General features: G+C 51.2%; 1 protein-coding gene across 5 annotated transcripts in view; it reads left to right on the top strand.

Annotated features, from left to right (window-relative positions):
• The window catches only part of UBE2V1 (ubiquitin conjugating enzyme E2 V1), a 32489-nt gene extending 11421 nt beyond the window's left edge, over window positions 1-21068 (top strand). For 4 of the 5 annotated variants that reach the window (XM_051802829.1, XM_051802832.1, XM_051802831.1 and 1 more), the window contains 2 exons: window positions 1385-1510; window positions 1816-2512. In XM_051802829.1, coding sequence (XP_051658789.1) covers window positions 1385-1510; window positions 1816-1962 — 273 coding nt within the window. In that variant the 3' untranslated portion in view covers window positions 1963-2512. Of the gene's footprint in view, window positions 1-1384; window positions 1511-1815; window positions 2513-11369; window positions 11611-20290 lie in introns of those variants that run through there. The other variant, XR_007907036.1, reaches the window with a different exon arrangement.
• Window positions 21069-22053: the final 985 nt, after the last annotated feature.

Here is a 22053-nt window from a genome sequence, read left to right as displayed (position 1 = left end):
CACAGTCAGGAGATCTGGGCAGGCCAAGCAGAGCTGATGGGTGACTATTTTCCCCCAAAACTTTGTGGCAGTGCCCAGTTTACCCCTGCCCTGGTTGGGCATGTGAAAGGCTGTGTGGCTGAGGAGCAGCCAGAAGGTGCCAGTGCTGGCCAAGGGCTGGTCCTGCTGCTGGTGGTGCAAGAGGGATTGAAGACACTTCCTTGGCACAGTTGAGCAGCAGCTGGATCAGGAATTTAGTTCTTACATTTTGGTAGTGGTGTACATCAAAACATTCATTAATACCAAGGAAATTATTAACCTGTTCAGAGTCAAACCAGGCCTTGGAAGGGATTGCACAGAGTTTTCCACTAGGAAGGTTTTGGACATTGGGCAGCCACTCTAAAGTCCCAGTGATACCATCATGCCCTGGTGCTTACAGGTGAGCAGGAACTGCTTCTGGGCTCACCTGGATTTTTGTTCATGGTCACTGCCCTGTGAGTTTAATGTTCCTTGCAATGTTGAAGGTGCAGGAAATTGTGTCAGAAGCTCTAAATCTGGAGAGCTTGTCTGCCTAAACTTCCCCATGGTGATCCTGTTCCTGTTGTGTAAGTCTGCCAGCTGCCTACATTGCCCAGCTCAGCTGGAGCTCTGGGCCAGCTATGCCAGAGCAGCACAGCAAGAATAGTTGTTCTCAGAATGCAGAGTGACATTAACTGTTGTTGTCCCTTCTAATTACTTTGAAATATTGAAGAATCAGTGTAGCCATGTTACATTTGTCTCCCTTTGTACCCACAGATTAGTTAGTTACAAACCCAGGATCCAGGATTTCTGCTACCTGGGAGTGGGACAGTGTTCCTGCTGTGGGGACAAAGTGATAGTGCTGTTTGGGATCAGGATGTCCTTTCAAACATGTCGAATCTTGGAGCCTTTCCCCTTATGAGAACCAGCAGGTTTATGACCAAAGAATTCTTTCCAAGAGCAGTTCTAGGATGGGCCAACTGCAGATCAGAAGCTGAAGTTGTGGCCTTTGGTTTCAAGGTAGTGTGTGGGATTAGGAAACTGATAAAACAAAGCTGCTTTATAAAGATTGGTTGGAAAGTTATATCTGAGCTATATGATGATTAAAAAAAAATCATTTCAGCTGGTGACTGGGAAGCAATGCCAGCTCCATTTCCTCATATGAAAATTTGATGCTTGAAAAAGCAGTAGAATTTATTAGCCTAAAGCAGAAACATTTGATACTCTGAATATTATAAAATGAACCCAAAACAGAGGTAGCCAGCATAGTATCTAACTGCCTGCCCTTATGTTTAGTAATTCCCATATTCCTAAAGTAACCACTGCTTTAACCAAATGCTAATTGAACTGCCTGATGTAATTCTTTTCCCCTTTCTTTTCCCCTCAGACAATTTATGAAAACAGAATATACAGCCTTAAAATAGAATGCGGGCCTAAGTATCCAGAAGCACCTCCATTTGTAAGATTTGTAACAAAAATTAATATGAATGGAGTAAATAGTTCTAATGGAGTGGTAAGTTTTTGGCTTTTGTTCATTTTAATGTTGTTTTTATGTGCAGTTTCAAATGCTTTGTTTATACTTGTAACTTGCTTAACTACTCACTGCTTGTGGTGTTGTTTGTTCGAGGAGGAGGAAAGGGGGTAGCAGGGAAGTGGACGAGTGGAGATTTATTGTGCTTTTAGGGAAAACACTTGCTTTTGCTTTCTTTGCTTTCTCCCACTCAGATTTCATGTAGGATCTTTAGTTGGGGGTGTGGGTGGAGTTAAGTGTATCCAACATGCCAATTCTGACAGGAATGGTCTTTTTGTCTATTTTAGGTGGACCCCAGAGCCATATCAGTCCTAGCAAAATGGCAGAATTCTTATAGTATCAAAGTTGTTCTGCAAGAGCTTCGGCGTCTAATGATGTCTAAAGAAAATATGAAACTTCCTCAGCCACCTGAAGGACAATGTTACAGCAATTAATTAAAAAAAAAAAAAAACAAACAACAAAAACCAACATGCCCCCCTTATTCAATTTAAGCTGTCTTCATTTTCCACAGTAGTAAATTTTCTAGATGCATCTTGTAGACCTCAAAATACTGGAAAGGAAGTTCCCATTCAAAGGAGGTTTTTCTTGAGATACTGTAAATGATACTAATTTTTTTTTCATTTGAAATATAAGTTGTGCTATAACAAATAATCCTGTCGTGTAACCACTGTCCACATAGCTGAACTTCTGGTATCAGGAAAAGTCTATTTAAATTTATTACTGTCAAGACCAGTGTGGCACATCCAACTTAACTGTGAAAGGATCCATCCCACAATCACCTTGCTGTGTGTCTGGCCTGGGTTATTTTTTTCTTTCTCTGTCTTTTGCAATAGAGTCGAAGCTCAGGGCTATTTATTAGAGTAGACACAAAGGATTTTGCTTCCAGTGCTACACTGGGCTGTATGGACTACTACTGGGGATGTGTGCTAACCTCAGTCATCCCTCCCTTTGTGCTCGCTCTAGTAAAGGCTGAATGTGACTGTGGTCGTTTTGGGGTTTTTATTATTTTTTTTAAATGCCCTGATAATCTGGGGCAAGCTTTCCTTCTTTCCTTTGGCCAAGGCATAGATTGTATTTCTCTTCCTGGTCCCCCTCACCAGTGACGTGGGCTTTGGGTGAGGGATTCAGGGTTCTTTCAATCTCTTCCCTCTTCCCCTCTTTTTAGTGGGGGTGCTGCTTTCTTTTTGCCCCTTTTGGTGACTCTTCTCGCCCCTGGCCCAGGGGTAAGTGTTGGGGCAATAACTTGACCTGTTCCCTCTCGCTTATCATTTTGGTTTTGCAACAAATTTAGTCTTCACCAGCCTGGAAAACAAGAGTATCCGTTCTGCTCGCAAACTTGGATTTTCCCTTCCCTCCAGCACTGCTGCCACTCCGCCAAGCTGGCCACGGCCGTGTTGTTAGATAGGCTTTGACGTGGGGAAAAGAGCAGTAATTTACCAGGATTGCCCAAATCTTCTGCTGCCAAACTTGAATGGGGGAAACTCCGCACATAAGAGATTCTCAGCACACTCCAGCCACACTCAAATCGTTGTGTTTTGGTGCTTTGGATTGACCCGAGAATGTTAATTAGCAAATTGTTGCACTTGCGTTTGGCCCTTCTAAAGATGTGACAACTACAGACAAATCAAATCCGTGTGGTAGATTTTATTAGTATTCTGTAAGTCTTAGAAATCTCTTCAGTGAAGATTTTGGGGAAGTGTTGTACAGCAGATTAAGGACCTTTACTGGCTTTGCATCCTGGCAAATCACTGCCTTTTCTGGTTTACTGTTTTGGACCACTAACTGCTGCAATGTGGATGCAAGCTTACAGAAACCAACCTAGTGTGTCCTAAGTTTTATGAAAAATTCAGTGTTTGTGTAAAAAAAAAAATAAAAAAAAAGGAAAAAAAGAAAAGAGTAAAAATAAACACATTTTAAAGCAGCAGCTGTCAAGTCAATGAACAATTGATGTTTCCATTAACTTTTGAGGAAAATATTAGTTGTAAGGATTTAACATCCTCTGTACTGAAAGTTTAACATAACAGTATTCCATAAGCAGCCTTTTTATTGTATCAGACCATTGCCTGATTTTAATATAATAAAAAGTGTGCATTAATATTAGAAGGCTTTAATTGTATTTATGTTTAGAGATTTTGATCCCTTATGGAATTCTTGATTTGTTGGAAGTATCTTCCTACAGATCACGTTTAGCTGACAGAATGTAACCTGGTGGCGAAAGGCAATTGTCTCTATCCAGCTGCTGCTGCTGTGCCAAGGAGCATCTGTACTTTTGGTTTAAAGCTCAGGCTGCCCCAGCCTTGGCAGTTGGTAGGGTCAGGATGTGCCAAGGAGCTGCCAGAGGGAGTTCCTGGCTCTGTGTGCTGTCAGTGCCGTGGCCTTGCTGTGGTGTTGTCTCCAGGAAATCAAATCCTCTACAGTTGCATGTTATGCTGCCTGTCAAGGTCAAGGGCTATTTCACAACCCCAAGTTTTAAGTGGTTTCACTCAAATAGCGAAGTGCAACAAACTGAGCTTCTCTCCAAATCTGGGTGAAAACGGAGCTGTGAAATTTTGACCTTTTTCAAGTGTAAAGTGTCTCCAGAGGATTTGCTGAAAGGTCCTGGTGCACTCACTGCAGTGTCGGGGTGAAACAAGGTTCTGCCTGGGTTGGGAATGAAAAAGGGAATGATCTTTGTGAAACTTTGTGAAACTCGCTGCTGGTTTCTGGCCTGGAGTGAAAACTGTTCCCTTCTGGGGCAGCCCAGAGGGTGTCTGTGAAGACAATGTGACTAATACTATGTCAGTCTCATGTGTGTGTGTTTATTTAAAATAGCTTCATGTCAAAGATGGTAAATGGGCATCAGAACAATTACAGTGGATAATGACAGTGGCTTGCTTGCTTGTCTCTGGTTTTCAGAGTGTCCTTGCCGTGTTTGGGAGGTTGGTGCATGTTTGGGGCCTCCCTGAACCTTCCTACTTCAAGTAATGATTTTTAAACCTTGCAAGTGTCTGGTTTGCTTTGCAAGGTGTACAAGTTAGAGCATTCCATCCTGGCTGGGAACTGTGCTGGCAAGAGTCACTTGACAGCATCTGCCATACAAAGTTGGGTGCTGCTTTTAAAAAAAAAAACAACTGGTTCATTGTGAATGTTCTGCCCTGGGAGTTGTATGCTTTGGACACATCACTGATCCCTTGCTGTTCCGCTCAACCAGTCAGGGCTGGTGTGGAAAAATAACGCCCAGGGAATGGATTTGTGTGTGGTGGCTTTGTCAGGGGATGTGACCTGCACCATGGAAGTGACTGGTCATCCCACAGCCCAGTGCTTGTTGGTGCTTCAGAAATGAGGTGGGGAGACAAAACCGTGCTCTACCTGTGTTTGTGTGAACTCCAGCAGTGCAAAGGCAAAGTGTTTGGTTGATCCCCGCTGACCTTCACTTTGTGTCCTGAACCAGTGTCTCTTTGGAGAAGGGTATGAAGGGATAATAAATAAAATAAGCTGATTGGCCATAAAATAAGTGCTGTTCCTTGGAGCAGGTGCTGCTGGAGGTGCTGGGGCTGGGCTGAGCAGGAGCTCACCTTGCACTGCCGCCAGCAGAGGGGCCGTGAGCCATCCCTGTACTGAGGGTGCTGGATTCCCACCTGCCCGTGCTTCCCGGGGATGTGGAGTGAGCCTCTGCCTCAGCTCATCCTCGGAGACGGCAGAGGGAGCCAGAAAGCTTCCCAAGGCTGGGGCTGGCTCAGGCTGCTTGGTTTAAACGTTACGTCCTCTTGTGGGAACCACTTTTCATATTTATCCGGAATCAATTTCAGTTTTAAAAGCCTGTTTATCGTGACTGTCTCACTGTACAGGCATTAACTTGCTGGGGGAATACCAGCAGCTCAGTGAGATCTTAATTGTTAATAAAGACTAATGGTTGTTTGATTCTTGCTGTGTTGTAATTAAGCCCTGTGTGTGTATGTAGGGAGCGTGCACTTGTATGTGCTTTCTGCTCTCTTACAACTCCGTGCAGTGCTTTATATTTAGAATTTAAGTTTCTTTCCCTATCATTAGAGCCATAATTTTTAAGCTAGAAAGTGTCATCAGCTGCTGTCCAGGACTCCCCTGCTGTGTGTGGCTCATCCCGGTGTCAGACACGGACACGGAGCGGGCAGAGTGGCGGGTGGGCACGGCCGTGCCCGTCAGCCTTGGGCACACACTGACCCGGTGTGTCATCTCAGAGCCTCAGTCCTGGAGCTCTGGTGGCACTGCTGGGCAGGCAAGGGCAGAGGGACAGTGTTAAGGTGGGTCAGTTCCAGTGTGAGGGACTCAAACCCTGCAGGGGTGCACAGTGGGATGTGCTCCTGCTCCTTTGCCAAATACTTGTCGTGTCTTGCTGGCCTGTCAGCTGTTTGTGGCTGACCTTGCTGTTTGTGGGAACTGGCCCTTTGGCACCTGAGGTCGCTGCTTTACCCACAGGACAGTGTTTCTTACACCAAGAAACAGCACAGTGGGTTCAATGTGGTTTTTTTCAAGCTGGCACCGACTTACCTGCAACAAAGGGGTTCCAGTTCTGCACATACCTGTAAATAAGTGTCTGTGTCAAGCTCTACCTCCCTTGAGCTGAAAGAAGCTGAAGAGAATTTGATATTCTTAATACCTAAGTTTTTTTACTTATTGTTTTATATTTAATAAGCTTTTTCTGAAGGCTTAAGAGTGGAATTGCCCTGTAAATCAGTGGAATTGCCCTGAAGTTGCATTAATCTTTGGGTGGTGTGCTCCCCCAGCGCACACTAACCTGGCTGCTCACTTAGATTCTGGTCCCTCAATAGCTCCTCGTTTTCTCTGGTCATACTATAGCACATTGCTGGAGAATGTGCTGAACTTTTAAGCCTGTGAAGAGCCCCAGTAAAGGCAAATTTAAGTTAGGCAAATGTTTAAGTGCTTTGTTGGACCAGAGCCAGCATGCTCAGCCTCTGTTTGGAAAGAGGCTTTTTTAGCCCTTGTTGAACATCTTCTTCCTCATCCTCTATTCTTGGTGCTACATTCCTAGTGCTTGTGCCTTTGCTTTTTGTGACAACAAATGTGAGAGACATCAGGGAAAATGTAAAGAGCAGAAGATGATGTGGAGGATAAGGAGATAAACTGGATCCTCAGCATTTTATCTGTTAAGTATCTTGTCACCTTTTTTCAACCTTATCTCTTTTTAAATAAAGCCTACAAGGGGTTTTCAGAAATGTGGGTCCTGTCCTAATTTTGTGCCTCTTGAGCCAGGTTGTTGGTGGCTTTGCCCTGACATGTCTGGAAAACCCTGCAGAACCTTCACAGGTGATAGGAGGGGAGAGTAAATGTCCAATGCTCTAGAGTTCTCTTGGCTCTCTGTATTGCTCAACCTCTATTATGGTGTCTTTGTTAGCTTTCCATGCACCAAAGGATGTTTCAGGATAGCCAAAACTGAAGTTTCTTTGGGAGGAAAAAAACAACCAAGCAGGAGTTTTGGAAGGAAAAGGGATGTAAACCTTGAGCCATATTCATCAGAAAGGACGAGGCCGTTTCCCCTCCCCACTCTTTGTGTAGAGCTGCTTTAAAAGCAGCTTTAAAAGTGTTCCTCATTGGCCTGATTGTGGTCTGCAGATCTACAGAGAGGAGGATTTTGTTTGCCTGGTGGTGGGGGCTTTCTGGGGCTGGTTTGTTGGTAGTAAGTGGAGGCAGAGAGAAGACAAGCGGAGGGGAGGCTGGAAGGCTGGTGACTGGTGCTGCTCACACGTGGGCTGGGGCAGGGCAGGGGTGCTTGGTTTGGTGAGCTGGCAACGAGCTGCTGTGACTCCCCTCGAGACAGGGGGAGCACACACAGTCCCACACCTTCAGGAGTGTCCCTGGCCATTAGGAGCAGTGCCTAATTGCAGCTTTGTGCAGTCATTTCGGGTGCTGTGAGTGGGATCGGGGTGTACATCAGCCGTTGTGTCATCCCAGAGCAGTGAGTGGGACTCGAGGAGCAGCCGCAGCAGAACAGAGACCTCGGGAAGGATCTGCCAAACTTCTGTCCCTCTGAAGAGACCTCTTAAATCCCTGGGCTACCAGATTAGATGCTGTCCAAGGTTAGCGGCCAGATGTTTCTCAGCTGTTTGGACTGGTTTCCAGCTGAGACCGAGTGAGTGGCTGTCCAACATGTACGTATGAATATAAACATTTTAGAGGCCTTGCCTTGAGTGAGCCATTAAAAACTTCCCACGATCTGTGAGCGCTGCTGGCTTCCTTGGAGAGCACCAGCATTTTGTACATCGCACTTGAGTATCCCGAGCGGGTCAGGCTCAGGCTGCCACCTGCTCACGCAGCACTGGGGCCGGGCCTCCCCCTTGTTTTAGTGGCGCCAGAGCAGTGTGGTCCCTGGAATTTGATTATTTGTGTTAGCAGATAATTTAGGCCAGAAGGCTGAGAGCGTTCGCTTCCTTCCCTGGATGTCGTCATGCTTCCCAGCAAAGCACAGTCCTGGGGCCTGTGTCCCTTCCCCTCCCCTTGCCCCACAAGTGCAACAAAAACTCTTTCAGTGTCCCTTCTTGTGAAGGGTCACTGTCCACTCGTTTTAAGCTTGGTTTTGGCTTGTGCAGGCCTGCCAGAAGGGGAGGATTTCATTAACTCTACCGTGTAGAACCATGGTTTTAATTAATACTTGTATTAAAAAAAAACAGTGAGTTTTTGATGTGTGGTTCTTCTCCTGAAATGTGGCTAATGCCACCCATGAGCTTTGGTGTTTGAACATGAGTGACGAGAAATGACCCCCTCTGGTCTCTCACTGCTGTGAAACAAGATCCTTCTAATGCTTTCCATCATTTTCATCATGTTTTAGTGCTTTGGTTCTCCCAGACCTGGCTGTTTTAGCCCCAAACTGATTGTGTTTTACAGCACAGCCAGGTCCTGCTGGAGGTACGGGATGATTATTTACAGAGGCAGATGCTGTTCCTTGGATTAGAGTGTCTTGGGGCCAGATTCCAGGAGCTGAGTTCACACCCCAGGGCTGATGCCTGCAGTGAGAGCAGCAGGTGAGCTCAGCCTCCTTCCTTTAAGAGTGGCTGTATTAAAACCTGAGGAGATGTCCTGGGGCTGTGGGTCTCCTGTTACCCGGGATCCCTGGAGAGCTGCTCGGAGTGAGATGCAGAGGGGGAGTTCACCTTATGGAGGAGTTTTTTAGTATGAAAGGTTTGAAAGCCACAGGTGTTAAGGGCATGGGTAAAAAGGGAGGATTTAACAAAATAATCCAGGTGTTTAGGCTGGATTTAACAAAATGAATTTTGACATTTAGGCTGAAGGGATTGGTGTAAGGTGGTACCTTCATCCAGCACCTGGCAGCCTTACTGGGCACAGTCAGCCCAGCCAAACACTCTCTGAAATAGTGAACTGCTAAACACAGAACTTATTTATAGCTCTCCTTGAAAAACCCAGAAATACCACCGTGGCAGATGTTTGCTGTATTGGGCGCTGAACAGGAGGTCCTGAAATTGGGGCCATCATTTCATTTACTGACAGCCAGAAAATCCAAACCTGAGAAGGCCAGGGCAGATCTGTCCAAATCACCCCTGCTGCAGAGCAGTGAGGGAAAAGGGCCCTTAATTAAGGAACAGTGTTCCCAGGGGAAGGCAGGGCTCCCAGTGGCTGCTCTGCTCCCTGCCATCTGCTCCTGCCCACGGAGGCAGGTCCTGCCTCTGCCTGCCAGGTTTTGGGGTGTTTGCAGAGCCTATGAGTGACCTGCAGGTCAAATCCGTCCATCTGATGCCTCATGGTGTTCGACCTGTAAAAATAACAAGGAAAAAAGTTTAGGAAATCAGATTTTTAAACCAGCTTGGCAGAGTGAGGTGTTTTACTGTCACTTCACCTGCTGTGCTTTAGATCAGTTATCTCTGTTTACAAGCAATGAAATTTTCTAAGGCAGAAATGTGCAGCTATAACCTGTAAATTTTCAGGGTTTGAGCTGGAATGACTCTTGCTAAAGCCCCACGTTTGACTTTTATTGTACAATCCCCATCGTGCTGCTCCAAGTGAATCCAAGACCAGAGATGTCTGTTCCTACCCTGCACTCTTCCTGTCCCATTCCCGTGTTGTTTCTGACCTGCCTCCAGCCATCTCCTTTGTGCCGTGGGACAGTGTGGGACAGCCCTGAGGCAGCATCGGGGGGGACGAGGCTGGCACACGGCTGAGGAACGGCCTGAGGAGGGATTAGTCCCACTGGACCTGCCTCCCTTGGCTGAGGGTGTCCATGTGCCCTGTCCTGGCAGCACCTTGGAGCTGGGGATACCATCTGTCTGTCCAGCAGTGGTTCACCTCAAACGGGGATGGCCGGCGTGAGCAGAGCCCAGCGGTGCCTGTCCGAGGTCAGAATGAGTGAGTGCATTCAGCACGGATGCAAAGACCATCCCTGTTTTCTCCATGGAGATCACCTGAAGGACACACAATCCAAACTGACCAGCTGCTTCTGAAAAGCTCCTGCACTCTCTTGGCAGCAGCAGTGCTCAGTGGGCAGAGCTGTGGCCCGGGCACTCAGTGCCTGCTGCCCCGTGTGCCCCAGCGCCGACTGGTCCTGCCTTGGCATCAGTGAAAGCCAAACGTGTTTGATGGGCCTGGCACGGAGCAGCGTGGGGCTGGTGTGGGGCTGGAGGCAGGAGAGCAGCTGCAGGGTCTGTCCATAGAGGGTGAGGCGGCTGCAGGAACTGCCCTGGGTGTGGAAGGGGAAAATCTCCAAGTGATGTTTTTAATGAGATTATCGGATCAGCTGGAGAAGCAACCGTGCTGACATGTGCCTTGGCTCGTGCCATTTCTTGCCTCAGAGTCTCAGCCACCAGCAAGGCCCTGGGACTGGCACTGACTGGGATGTCTTCCCATGCTAGAGCTGAGAGATCTTGCTTTTGGAAACTATTCGAACTTGTAATGCCACAAGCACCGCTTTTAGTGTTGTGTACAATAACACCTATGTTTTTGACGTGTCCTGGTGTGAACGAAAGCAGGATGCAGCTTCTCTGCTCATTTGTTAATGCTTTAAAAGGAGTGCTGTGATGAAGTGGCTTTTCCCAACCATTCAGCCCCCAGGTGTGCCCAGCTGGACCCTACCACAATTCAATTACAATCACGGATTTTTAGGGTTTTGTTCTTGAATGCTGTTCCTTCTGCATCCTCTGTAATCCTGCATCCCAGTGTTGATCCCCTCTGTGCATCCTGGCTCTGCCTCCTGCTGGGAGAAGAACAACCAGCACCTCAGGACCTGCTCCCAGGCTGCTCTGCTGGGGGCACAGAGGAGTCCCCAGAGCCCTTCAAAGGGGACAGTGGGTTTCTGCTGATGTTCTCACCCAGTGTTTCTGGCTCGGCCCAGCTGGAGCTGTGGAGCTTCACCCGGCTCTGAGGAGCTGCTGGGGTTTGCAGACACCCTTGTGGGCACATGGAATGTCCTGGTGTGTCCTTGGTGGCCAGTTTGCAGCGGGTGATGTGCCTCGAGATGCCACACTCACATCCCTTGGTGGGAGCAAACGTGTGCCGGCACCGATCCCGGTCAGAGTCCAGGAGCGGTTGGATCCAGGACTGGGAGTTGGATCTGTTCCTCTTTCCATTCCCCTCAGCTTGGCTTCCCCAGCTGGGAAAGGGATGCAGTTTGGTTGAAAAGAAAAATGAGAAGTTATTTTCCCGCTCTCCAGCACAGAGGCATTCCTGCGAGTGGGAATTGTCAACCCTGGATGCTGGGATGGGTGTTTTCAATCATTTCATTTCCTTGTATTTTTTGCTCATTTTTTACCGTTTGGATTTATTTTTAATGGCCCTGACACCCTTGTTTATAATAATAAATAGCAAACGTGTGGACACAATGAGTCTGTTTCAGGTTCAAGTGTTTTTAATAACCTTGCAGCGAGAAATAGACCCGAGCCCAAATCTGGAGAAACCCGATGAAGACTCTCTGCTGCTGCAGTGAAATACGATTTCGGAGTGGCTGCTGTGCAAACAGCCCGGACTGCGACCGCCGCGCCGCTTTGACTCCCGGCCAGGCCTTTCAGACAAGACTCCCCTTTGTATCGCTCCAAACCCTGACTCCCAAGCAGTGTTTTTGTCTTCCAGACATGACCTGATTTAAGCAAAGGAAAGACAAGGGGGTAGGTAGAGAATTTTTTTTTTTTTATTATTATTATTTATCAGTAGCTCTGCAGCCGCTCTCAGTGCACTCCCTGTCCAGAGCAGGGCGGGGTAATTCCCATCTGGGATGTCACAGCCATGCGAGGCGAAGGGAAAAAGTGACGACCGGCATTGTGAGGCCTTGAGCCATTTAATTAAGTAAAACCTTATTAGCTATTTTCAATGGTTTAACAACATGGAGAGAGTCGTTGTTTGCCAAGAAAAATACCCACGGGGGTCTGCCGGTGGGCTAAGCCTGCCTGTAGTGCCTGGCAAAAATCTGGGCATGGCTGCTGAAAAAGTGCTGCACTGGCTGGGAGGTGGGGATTGGCCTTTTGGGAAAACAAGGGTTTGATTTTGGAGGACACAGGATGGTAACACTACCCCTGGGGAGGGTCCAGCCCCTGTGGCAGAGCTCCGAGGGGGTGGCCGTGGGCTCACTGGGCAACAGAGGGGCTGAGCTGGGGGTCAGGTCCTGGGGCTGAGGGTCACACCAGGAGCCCTGGGACAGGTGTGCCACTGCCCAACACAGGGGGCAGGAAGGAAAGGGGTGTCCATGGAACCGGGGGCCCTGCTGTGCCAGGGATCACCTATAAGTTCTCACAGTCCTCATTAGCAGAGATGGAGTCCATCCAAGCACCCCTGTGCTGGAGCAGATCCTGCCTCAAGCAGCACCAGGGTGGCACCAGGGAGCAGCCCCGGGTGCGTGCACCAAGCTGGGCACATCCTCAGCTGGAGCTGGGAGCTGGGAAAGGCTCTCCTTGCCCCTCTCCAGCCCTGTCCCAAGGCTGAGCCGGGCCATGCTCAGCCCTTTGTCTTTACAGGGTCTTCTGCCCTATTTATCTTCCCCAAATGTCATCTCCCCTCCCCAGTCCATGCAACACCCCCCGAAAAATAATAAACGGCGGCAGGCTCTGTAAACAGAGCCTATCTCAGAGCTGTTTGAAATGTAGACAGGCTCAAGTGAATTAGTTCAGCAAGGACTTAATTGCTGTCCTGTCTGTCAGCGTGCAGCACTGAGGGTTAGCAGGGGAGGCCGTGGCAGGGAGATGGATGGGGTCCTGTGCTGGGGTCACTGCTCCAGAAACCACGTCCCGGCGTGACCCCCGCCCAGATAAGCAGCCTCTGCGCCGTCCCCACCGCTGGCTCATCCTGCTGCTCTGACCCTCCCTGGCCTCCCCCAAAATCCAGCCTGGAATGAGAGCGCTGGGAGAAGAGCCTGGGTAGGCAAAAATGACCTGTTGTCCCTTCCCCATCCCAGTTTTTTTGGGGCTCAGGGCTGCCGGTCTCCACAGGACTATGAGGGGAACAGGGGAGTGGTGGCTGCTGGTGGCAGTGTCATGTGTGCCCAGAATATGAGGTACTGCAGGGATACCTCCATCGCAGGCAGGAAAAATTCCTTCAGTAGTGTGTGAGAGGAGCAGGATATTCATTCCCTGTCCCCTCCTGAGAAGCAGCAGACCTGTATCCCTCCTGCCTTGCCGAACAATCCCGACAGCCCCAGGCAGATCCCAGCCCCGCCGGAGCCGGCTGCATCCCTTTCACACGCTGCTCGAGTCAGCACAAGCACAGCTGGTGGGCAAAGACTGGGAAAAACATCAAGGATAACCATCACTTGTCACAGCACGAGGGTTTTTGGGGCAGGGAGGCAGGAGGCGTCCCAGGGAGGTGGATGGGGGCTTGGTGGGTGATGGGGGTGGGGGCAGCACCCCCAGGGTACGGTGCAAATGGGGTGTCAGTGCAAGGAGCTGGGTCTGGGCCCGGGGTCCAGGGAAGGCAGCCGTCAGCAGGGCGTCTGGCCGGGCTCTTCCCCACCTCCCCGTTAATTAACCGGCAGCCTCTGATGCTTGTGGAAAAGGAAGGAGAGAAAGAAAAAAAGATCAGCAAACCCAAGCCCTTAGATTACTGTTTACCCCCTCGAGGAGCACAGAAGTATATTGTCCATTTAATAGAAGCCTATAAATCACTGAAAAACATTTATAAAATAATTGAACGTAATGGGAACCATTTGTTTGAATAACATCACGTTCATGCCCCAGAGGTGCAATAAAAGTTAGATTAATTGATAGGATTTTATATCTCACTGTGAAAAAACGAGTCACATTCTAGACACCAACAGTTTGGGAAAGTTGCAAATTCATCAGGCACCCAGCTACTATCAAAATAGTCTCTTCCATGTGAAGAGGCACATTTATATGACCCTGAAGGGTTTTGGGATGAGAACTATTTACTTAAACTGTGAAGTGAACTAGCCAGTGTGAGATCCTGACCCAGATTGGGGTTTTTTCCTTCCTCTTCTATCTGCTGTTGCATTTTTTTCCCATTATGATAAAAGCAAATAAATATCTCTAAACCAGAGGCTCATTCCTAATCCAGGGCTATAGTGTCCTGCATCCGGCCGTGCCCATGGGAATGGCACCTCGGAGGCACCAAGTGAGGAGGCTGGGGCTGGAGCAGGGATGCAGGGCTGGGGAAGCCCTGCTGTGCCAGGGCCAGTCACCCCATCCTGGGCTGCTCCCCCAAAGCCTGTCGGGTATGTGCCAGCCCCAGCACCAGGGCAGGGTTTGCCCTGCTCAGGCTCCTCTCTGCTGCCAGCCCGGGCCAGCAGCGAGCTGTTCTCAGGCTGGGAACCATCCACACCCTCCCCTTTTCCCTGTAACTGTGTTTTGTGGTTTATCTGGTTGAAGGGCAGAGAAGTGGAACAGAGCAGGGTTTCAGCAGAAGGGCAGCTGTCAGGGTGCTGGGAGCTGCGGGTGGGCAGGGACTCCCCAGCCCTGCCACCGCTCTGCCTTCCCGGGGCTCCCTCGCTGCCCACGCTCTGCTCTGGTTTCGCCCAGGTTTTCCCCAGTTCCATTTTCACTTCTTTCCCCTCCTTCCAGCCACTCTCTCGTGTGTCCAAGAGCAAGGCCACAGCAAGCTTGGGTTCTACCAAGTGAGACCGTGGCACTGTCACCCCCAGGTGACAGTCCTGCAGTGGTTCCTGCTGCCGGCAGCAAGGACACTGTGCTGCTCAAAACCCTGCAGGGCTCATCTCTTCAACATCTCAATCAACCCTGAGAGTGGAGGTGCACCCGCAGCACAGGTGTCCCCAAACGCAGCCCCTCAGGGTGGGTGGCACAGTGGGGACCCCCCCAGAAAGCCCATCCCTGGGGAAGGAGCAGCTCCCAGCCGCCCTCTCCAGCCCGCGCCGCCGAGCCCGGGCTTCGCATCGGCTTTTGATAAAGGCGCCCTGTCAAACAAGGGCTGAATAAATCATGATGTGTTACCAAGACGCATTACAGCTTTTAAAACAACCACCATGGCATTCTACCCCACGGACTGATGAGTCTGGGGATGCCAGATCCCTGGCGCTCCGCAGCCTTGCTGGAGCCAGCTCACATCTGGAGTGCAGTAAACGTACCCAGAAGCAAGAAAGCAGCTCTGTAAGGGTCAGGAGTACAGAGAGCGGCTGCTGACTCCAGGCGCCACCCCAAAACCCACATGCATTTCCTTGTGTAAACACATGTGGCCAAAAGGCAGCCATGGTCACCTTTCTCCAACGTGAGCCCTATAAAACCGCCAGCAAAGTGAGGAACAATGTCACTATTATTGTTTTAGAGGAATTCCTCCGAAGCAGAAAAGCATAGCCGGGCTGCCGACAAGGGTGTCTTTAAAAGCAGGGCTGACAATTGACTCCAGAGCCGAGGGGAGGAAAAAAATCCCCCTGGGGTTGATCATTTGCAGTTGCTGGGGGCTTCCAGAGCCACCCGTTAACCTGCTGGGTCCTGCTGCTGCAGAGGCACAGCTGGGCACAGCTGGGTGTGCAGAGCCCTGACGCTCATCACCCCAGTGGGGCCGGTGCCGAGGCAGCCCCAGGGATGGGGTGCTTTGGGGCCAGCCCGGGGGGAGGGTGTTGGGTTTGGATGCTGGTGAAAAGCATCCCTGGAGCCCTTTCTATCTTAGCAGTGCACAGTGAATCAACTCACGGAGAGCCAAGAAACCACTCCCAAAGCTGTCCTGGGTTTATTGCCCCTGGAAGAGGATTTCTCCCCCCACCCAGTATCAGCTGCGTCTGCAACCCTGCTGATGCAATCAGAGGTGGCATCCTTCAGGCTGAGAGTTCCCTGTACCCAGGAAAGAATACCACGAGTGCCTTTGCAAGGGGGCTGACCAGGGCAAATATTTGGGGTCTGGACCTGCTTTCTCTTGGGGGGTCCATGGATGGAGACCTTATAGCTGCTTCTCCTTGGGGATTTATTGCCTGGCTGCAAAACCAGACCTGGGCTGCCAGAAGCAGCAGGAGAGATAACCTGGGGCCAGATCCTGTCCATAAATGAGGAATCACAGCCTGGAGCTGCCCTGGCTGCAGCCTATGGCCACTGAGCACGGACCCACCTCGTGCTGGGAGCTGGCAGCAGGCACAGGGTTCCTGCCAGTGGGGATTTAATCCTCTATCCAGAGCCCCAGCTGGACAAGACCCCAGCACCACTGGGACTGGTAGAGTCCCTACAGGAGGCTGGGGCAGGAGGGTTTTGGGGACAGGACAGAGAAAGGGCTGTGAATATGTAGGGAGGCTGGAGGCATGCAGATAGGGTGAGTCTCCAGGCTTAACACCTGATTGGGGTGACCTTGCTCCTGGATCAGGGCTGTCCTCCAGTGGCCATAGATGAACATTTGAATTTCAGTGATAAGCCCATCAAATAGTTAAGTGTGTTAGAGGCTGTACGAATGTGCTGCAGAAAGTTTCTCCAGTGAGTCAGGGTCCCAAAACCTTTCTTTGGGGAGCTTATCTTATCAGGCAGGGATGCAGTGCTCCCAAGGAAACAGGGCCAGCTCAGCCTGAGTAATGGGGCTCTGAGCAAGAGCATTGCAAAACTAAAGGTGCTTTTTAAAAAGTCCTGACATGGTAGACAGAGGGGTGAGGAGAGAGGAAGAGGAGGCTTAGTCACACTGGCCATAACCCAACACCCTGGTGCTTCTCCCAGGGCAGGGTCTTTAATGTCCTTCCTAGGACATCTGCCTTCCCCCCTTTCCCTGTGAGAGAACCTGGGGGCTGTTCCCAGCCAAATCCGCTCCTTAATTCCCTCCATCAGAGGCTGGGGCCAGCGAGAGGGATTCTGCCAGCATCATCCCGAGGAGCCAGGAAGCCCCGTTCCTGCGCCGAGCAAGGGGTGCCTGTGGGGCTGGGGTGCCTGTGGGGCTGGGGTCCCTCAGCCCCCGGCCACAGCAGCGCTGGGCTCCCTGGGGACGCCCCAGCTGGGGCACAGCCTGTGCCCTCCCGGAGGCAGCCGTGGGAGGATGAGCTGTCGGGAGCCACTGAGACAAGCAGCGAGTTTGATTCTGAGTGAAAACAAACCAGCTGGCCAGCGAGCTCCCTCCCTCCTGCCGGAGCTGAGCCCAAGCCTGAGCCGAGCCCGAAAAGCCCCTGCGGTCCTTCGGGTCCCCTTACCACTGGGAGCCAGGCAGATGGGGAGCCAAAAGCTGGTGTAAATAACATGCAAATACTGGCTAAAGTTTTAAAACAGCTAGAATTCCTGGGAAAGAGGAATATCAGTGTCCAGGGAATAAACACCTAAAACCATCCCCAAAAGGAGGAATATTAGTGCAGAGGGGCAATGCCTTCCCTGCTCCGCCTTTCTCCCTGTGCTGATGGAGATCATGAATTTCCCCCTACTTGGGAAATTCTTCCCAGGGTAAGTGCCAGTATTAAATTAAAACCTCCTTGGAGCCTTCCCCTAAAAGCCAGCGTGTCCCAGCCGGCATCCAAGCATGGCCATGTGCGGAGGGGCGCCTTTGGGAATGCCTTGTGTATGGTCCCTATAAGTGCATGTTGGACAGAATTCCTGGGTCTGGTGGGATGGGAAGACTCCAGGCTGTGGGAAGCCTTTGGTTTCTGCCTGCCTTCTGCATAAATCCCTGGACACCCACATTCTGGAGACGGTGTGGAACTGAGGGAACAGCTCTGCCACTGTCAGAGCAGAGTGAACACGCTCTGGTCTTGGGCTGGGTGACCAGGACAGACCAGTCATGACATGTCCCTGGCACTGAGTAAGGGACTGGTGTGGGGACCTCAGTGCTCTCTCCCCTCGTGGGCACACAAGGGTTGAGGCACATGCACCTCTGGAGGCTTCGCAGGACATGTGTCATTATTATTGTCATTCCCTTCATTTTTTGGATTTCAGAAAAGTAGCTGCCCTTAGGACAGGGATCTAGAGGAGGCTGTGGTGGAACCGGTGGTGTCTGCTGCTGGGCACTGTGAAGGTGGAAGAAAAGGAACTTTTTAATGTGGATTTTTCATAGTTAATAAAAAAAAAATAAGAAGATGTGTCTCTTTTGCCACAGCAGAAGGAAGTGTCACTAGTGATTAATGGCACTGTGAGCTCCTTGTTGAAATATGGTCAAAGCCATTGTGTGGGAAATGTTTGGAGCCAGTTCTGCCACCTGCCCACTGTTTGCTGGGGCCCAGGGCTTGCACAGGGCTGCTGGGAGGTCACAGCCTCATCCCCAGGTGTCCGCTGAGATTCCTCCTGCTTTTATCAGCTAAGCATGGGAGGTTTGGCAGTCTCCTCAAGCCATCCATGTCCTACAGGTCCTGTACCTCAGCTGCTATCCCAGTGCTGGGAGAGCTTGAACCGGAGCACCTGGTGCTGAGACCCAAGTCATGGTCTGCCCTACATGGGTGCAATTTTGGGAAGGTCACAGAGAGCCTTGCCAAGGGCACTGCCTTATGCAACAGCACATCTCCTCTTCAGCATCCTGGGGAGAGCCAGGCAGCCTCAGACCCTCACCACAGTGGAAGACAAGTGCAGGAGACCTGAGGGCCAGCTCTGGGGGACAGACACCCATCAGCTGTGCAGGTCCTGTCCCAGCACTGGCCTGTCCACACACCACCAGGATCCCAGCCCGCCTCTCTTTGTAGTGCTATTTTTAAAACACCAAAGGAGAACTCCCACCTCTGTCTGCTGGAAACGTGGCGTGTCCCCCCGCAGCCAAGAGCCCTGCTCATTTTCAAACCTGCCGGAGTTAGCCTTAGATATAAAACCAAACAAGCAAACTGAAAGGGGCTTGTTGTGTAAAAAAGTTCCTCCGAATTAGTTATATCTGGCTTGTGATCCCTTTTTGATTGAATAGTTAATAGCAGCCAGGTGCAGGCAATACGGGCCGCTCGCCCGCGCCTCTGGAAGCAGCCTGGGAACGCCGGGCGGTGGGGCAGCCCACGGGTGGCTCGGTGTGTGGGCTGCTCCTGCCCTTCCTCTGCCTCCCTGCTTATCCACAGGGATCCCAGCCTTTGTTTCCTTGCCTCGGCGCTGAGGCAGCGCAGGAGATGCACGCAGCACGTCTGTATGTGTGTGTGTGTGTGTATCTCCACAGGCACGGACTCTGCGGGTCGGGTGTGTGCAGGAGTGTGGGCACGGGCTGCGACTGCACGTGGGCAGGTACCGTGTGTGTAGCACACGTGTGTGTGTGTCCACGCGTGTGTGTGAACATGTTCCCTCGGGCAGCTGGCACACGGTGCCCTCCCGGCGTGCCCGAGGGTGCCGGAGCCCTCCCGGCGCTCCCACAGCAGGACGTTCACATGGCGCTCGGAGACATTTTTCCGTCCTGGCACTTCCAAACGCGTCTGCTGGTGTTTAAGCCCGTTTCCATCCCCCAGTATGTATGTGTGCAGTTTCAGTGCATTAATTTTAGAAACATACCGCCTGCACAGACGATAATAAAAAGTGGATGCCAGGGAGAGAGTCTGTCCAGAACCTACCAAGTTAGAGGCATTGCTTTTCTGGAGCATGACATGTCTCTGGAAGCGCAGGGCCCAGGCGGGAGTGCTCTGGAAGGCAGGAATATTAGCAGGATGTGCCCAGTTCCGGAGCAGGTCACAGCAGTGCCGTGGTCTCAGTGCCCTCGGTCCCCTTCCCTGTGCCACACTGTGGGAGTAGCACTGCCAGGCAGCTGAAGATGCCCAAGCTTCTCCTGGCTTGGTGTGGCCTTGGGGTCTGTTTCTATCCAATGTCCCTATTGGAAATGCACTTTTTTTCCTTCCCTCCCCCCCTTCATTTCATCTTCCCAAATGATGCAATTTCCACCCCACACTGTTCTGGAGAAAGATCTACAGCACGTCTCTTCTAACTGTAACTCCTGTAGCCTGCCAGGTTCCTGGGGTTGCTGAACTCCCAGATTCTCCAAAGACACTCAGTGATTTTATACAAACAATTTCCTTACACTCAGAGCCGTCCATTTCCTCCATCACTGAAATATAACCCCAGTTTTCCACCTGCAAATGGGGCTGATAACACCTTTAAGCCATGGAAAGGGTGATAAGATTCAAGGGGAAAAGGCACCGTGCCAGAGCCAAGCCATTCCTTATTATCCCAAGGTTTCAGGTGTGTGCAAAGGGCTGCAGAGAAAAATCAGCTAAAGGTCTGTTCCTTCTCCTGGAGGGGAAATGTTTGTAGGATTGGGGCATATTTAGACGTGGCAGAAATGGGATTCCTAAACAAAGGGCTGGGGGAGGAGAGCCCCTGCGCCACTGCCACCACTCCCACCCTGCAGAGGGTTTCCAGATTCGCTGCCTACCTGCCTGTGGGAGTAAAACTGTCCAGACCCACTGCCCGGCGCTCCAAACTTCCATTTTAGGAGCTGGTGGAAACGGGGTGAGGCCTTTCTAATCCCCTGCTTTCTTGCCAGAGCGGATGAGGCGGGCTGGGAGCCTGTGCTGCTGCTGCTGCTGCTGCTGCTGTGCTGCTGCCGTGCCGCTGGCTCCAGTGGGCAGGACTCATCCTGGTCCACACTGGGAGCACATCCAGTGCCACACATGGGAATGAACCCAGTGCTGATTTCTGCTGATCTGGAGGATCCCCCCACCTCGAGCACCATCACAACAGCCACACTGGCCAAAAATGCAGCACGTGCCCAAGCTGTGTCCCCTGCCTGGCTGGGTTTGTGCCGGGGCCCTTCGCCTGCCAGTGCTTTGTGTTGGTCATGGATGGAGCCTCTTCTCCATTAATAACCATGGAATAAATTGGACTTAAATGCTGAATTGAAGCACAGCAGGCCATTTATACAGATTTACTTTGGGATTGTCCAATTAGCAGAGGGGGACATGCAATCCTTGGAGTCGGTGTGTAGGAGCAAATTCCTTCCTATGGAAGGAATCAGAGCAGTCTGAAGAAAGGTGTCAGTGCCAGCTGTCGAGCAGGGATGGGGCTGGGCCAATTAAGCTTTGGCCTGAGTTTAGGAAATAAAGATGTGTGATGCCAGATTGATGCTATGGAGCGAGGAGGGGATGCTGACGAGGATTTTGGATGCTGGAGGTGGAGAGAGAGAGCTGCACCACGAGGACAGAGGGGATGGTGAACCACCTCCCCTTGGAAACCTCCCTCTGAGCAGGGCCCTTGGATATCTCCCTCTTCCTCCCCGTTGTTCCGTGTGTGCTCAGCTCAGTCCCCGTGCACACGCACGGACGCCACACGCGTGGGGCGAGCGCTCGCAGATGCAGGAGGTTCATGTGCTGGGGCTTGGCTTGGGGCACTGCTGCACATGCAACTTTTTTATTTACGCCCACAATCAGTTTACAACCTCTGGCCAAAACTTCATCTCCTGTATGGGAAGGTCTGGCCTGCGGAGAGGCGTTAGCACGAAGGCAAGTGGGAAATATGAAAGGGCTCTCTATGTGAGAGCAATTCCGTTCGCCGCCAGTGCACAACCGTGGTTTTTCCATCCCTCTGGGTTTGGGCTCGGAGATGTCTCCGTGCTGTGAGCTCTGCCTGGGCTCCCACGAGCACTCCCTGTGGCTGGGCAGCCGTGGCCAGGCTCCCACCGGGGCTCTGATCCCTCACTGGGGGTGATGGTGTGGGAGGGACAGAGGGCATTGGAGCCACAGCTGCCACAGCTGTGCTTCTGTGCAAAGGCAAAGCTGGGAGCTGTACTGTTTGGTTTTTCAGCCCTGGGGCTTTGAGCATCCATTTGGAAGCACTGCCACGTTCCTCAACTGGAGGGGATGGAGCTGGCCCTGCTCTGAGCAGTCCTGGTGGATTGGCATAGTGTCAGGAAAGCACCAGATCCAGCAGCCTCAGTTGGACCTTGGTCCCCCAGGGAGCACGTTGGGATGCAGGGCTCCCTCCTGGCCCTGTAAATGTGGGGTGCAGGCATGTGCCACAATGCCTGGTTGGCACTGAATTTCCTTGGGAGTTCATGGAAAAGATTAAAAAAAAGAGTCTTGTTGTAAAACTCAGAAGAATAAAGAGGGGTGGGGGAATGAAAGAGCCGGCTGGTGTGCAACTGATCGACTGACTCAGGCACCCTTCAGGAGGATGGAGGAAAATCCTTTGGCTACAGAACTGCTGAGCGCTTGCAACACCAGCGGTGGCTCTGCTGGGGGTGAGCAGGATCCAGCCCGGCCCTGGCCCTGGCACTGCCCTGGCTTCACGAGCTGAGGCAGATGCTGCTCT

Source organism: Manacus candei, unplaced genomic scaffold, assembly GCF_025592945.1.
Source record: "Manacus candei isolate 608988 ecotype Guabito, Panama unplaced genomic scaffold, ASM2559294v1 h1tg000057l, whole genome shotgun sequence".
In the NCBI taxonomy this organism is placed as follows: Eukaryota; Metazoa; Chordata; class Aves; order Passeriformes; family Pipridae; genus Manacus; species Manacus candei.
This window is presented reverse-complemented; position numbering and strand designations above follow the sequence as displayed.